At 46.2% G+C, this 2,320-nt stretch overlaps 1 protein-coding gene across 1 annotated transcript; it reads right to left on the reverse strand.

The window, feature by feature from the left end:
* Positions 1-429: 429 nt before the first annotated feature.
* On the reverse strand, positions 430-1,785 carry LOC127751571 (uncharacterized). The gene is made up of 5 exons (XM_052275306.1): positions 1,574-1,785; positions 1,390-1,476; positions 1,226-1,303; positions 787-1,139; positions 430-694 (listed from the first exon to the last, which is right to left on the reverse strand). The coding sequence occupies exons 4-5, from the start codon at positions 1,035-1,037 to the stop codon at positions 511-513; spliced, it is 435 nt and encodes a 144-aa protein (XP_052131266.1). The 5' UTR covers positions 1,038-1,139; positions 1,226-1,303; positions 1,390-1,476; positions 1,574-1,785; the 3' UTR covers positions 430-510.
* Positions 1,786-2,320: the final 535 nt, after the last annotated feature.

The following is a 2,320-nucleotide window of genomic DNA, read 5'->3' on the forward strand; positions in this document are numbered from 1 at the left end:
CAAACTAATGCGTTTTGAAATCCTTGAACATTGCGCTACAAAGTGCACTAGTCTTTTTAGCCCAAATCGTTAAAAAAATTGTCATCCTTTTGTCCGCTTTTTTGGGATTCTAGCCCACTGTGGGGCGCTGCCGAGCGCGGTAGTCGCAACCGCAACCGCGCAGTGTGATCGGCTCAACCGCCACCCGCACCCTCACCCGCACCCGTCAACCGCCCCGTGAACCGCCAGTGTGATTCGGCCTTAAGTGGCGCACACTTTAAATGGCAAATTCTTATACCATCATAATTAGGGAACAATCTCAGATTTCGAATGGTTAAGAACAATTTACACTGATAAAAAGTCTTATTTATTGCAGTATTGCATATTACAAGGCGATATCTGTGTTGGAGATAACGGAAGCACCATTCTCTTGGGTCCAACAGACAAACACGGCCGCGACACCAACACAGATATATTTGAATTATTTAAATGACAAAATAAAATGACAATCATGTTTCAGATTCTGACTGACTAGTAAGTGCTTGAGTCGTCGTCAGAAGAGCTTGAGCTGGAGCTTGAGGATGGCTTCCCCTGTTGCCGTGATCCTCTGAGCTTCTTTTCTTGCGGTGCTTGGGGTAGCTTCACTGCCTTCGAATCTTCATCATCAGATTTCTCCTTTTCTTCTTGTTCTTCATAATCTGCAGTAAGTGCGGATCTGGAAGCAGAGAAAGAACAGAGAATCAGAATTGGCAGAACATGATATGACCGTTTTCATTATCAGAAGATGAGGTATTAAAATAAAATTACATTTCTTCCTTGAAGGGGCCGTCACCGCCAAAGGGTGGGCCTGTTTCGTCCCCAGTGCGGGCAAGCACTTCAGCAAGGGCCAGTTTGAGGGCGGTCTGCATTTTTAGAGTAGTCTCTTCGTCGCAGTCGAATTGGGTGAAGTGGGCCCACACCCGGTCCATGCTGACGACACGTAGTCCATCGGCGCACAGGTTGTACAGACGCCTCATTGCACCGATAGGGAGATCCCTTTCCAAATCCTCTGGATGCATCGTCCTCGTGTGGGCCTGCAGGATACCCGGTGAGTCGGATATGGAGTCGCAGTACGGACACCTCTTACAGTTTCTGGGCGCCTGTTTCGTTCCAGCGAGACACTGTCAGAAAAAAAAAGCTGGATCAGAATTTGAATTTCAGAATGTGACAAGTAAAAATACCAACACAAAATGAGATATCAACTTACCGGTACGCCCCAATGAACTTCAAGTGGTTTTGCCGGCCACCATGCCTTATCTTTCTCACTGAATTCTCTCTTAGGCGCCTGAAAATGAAATGAAAACACCTCAATAAGAGAAGTCTTTTCATTCATATTCTGACATCACACTATGCAGTATCTATCAAACGTACTTCGAATGAGAAGGTAGAAGATGTCTGGGGAGAGTTCTCAGAGGCCTTCTTCTTTAGAGAAACAATAAGTCGCCTCACATGTCCGGCCTGTGGATTTAAAAAGGAAAGAAAGTGTAAAGGCAGACCATTCCTGTTTCAAGTTCACTGGGTTTTTTTAAGTCTTAAGAATTTGAAATGATATTACCGTCTTTGTTGTCGCCAGCGTCAGAGCTTTAGGAACGTACGGGGTATGGCGCGGCTCTACCTACATGCTTCACCCGCGCGCATGATCTTGGCGGTGAGCCCCTGTTTGTTTTGATGCTCGCCCCCGCGGTCTTCACATTTTTCATAATCTGACTTACTGTAAGGTCAATCTCATCCGAAGTCTCTACCTCCTAAAACAAATTAAAAAGAAAGCATCCAGTCAGGCCATCAAATTCTGAATGAATTTGAAAAAAAGAGGTTAACCTCACATTCTGGAAATGCAAGCTTCATTCCCAAATTATGAATGAAAGTTGCTTACCTTAACCTCTGATCGCCTTTTCTTAGGCGTCTCTCCGTCAGAGCCTTCCTTATTGGCGTCCTCCAGTGCTCGCGAAGCCTTGGCTTCAAGAAATACTTGCTTTGCGTACACACTTGGGAACCTCTTCCCGTTTCCGATGCCATCGTCATCTACGCTGACGACCGGGCACTGAAACAAAGTAAGAGCGAAGGAGGAGACTTAGGTGACGCCGTTCAGATCAGACCCTTCTTGTGTGAAGAGAAGGGATAACACGCCCCTAAAGGGTACCTCTGTACGCTCAAGATATTTTTCTCACAAAATGCGCGACAAATTTTACGAAACCTGAAAAGTGCCAAGCTAACTCATAATCTGAGCGCACAAATCGACAGAAGTGCAGTGCACGCTGCAAACGGCGGTAGCTGGCCGCCACGGTTAACGCTTACTACGCCG

This window comes from Frankliniella occidentalis, unplaced genomic scaffold, assembly GCF_000697945.3.
Source record: "Frankliniella occidentalis isolate FOCC.00 unplaced genomic scaffold, Focc_3.1 Scaffold567, whole genome shotgun sequence".
Classification (NCBI taxonomy): domain Eukaryota; kingdom Metazoa; phylum Arthropoda; class Insecta; order Thysanoptera; family Thripidae; genus Frankliniella; species Frankliniella occidentalis.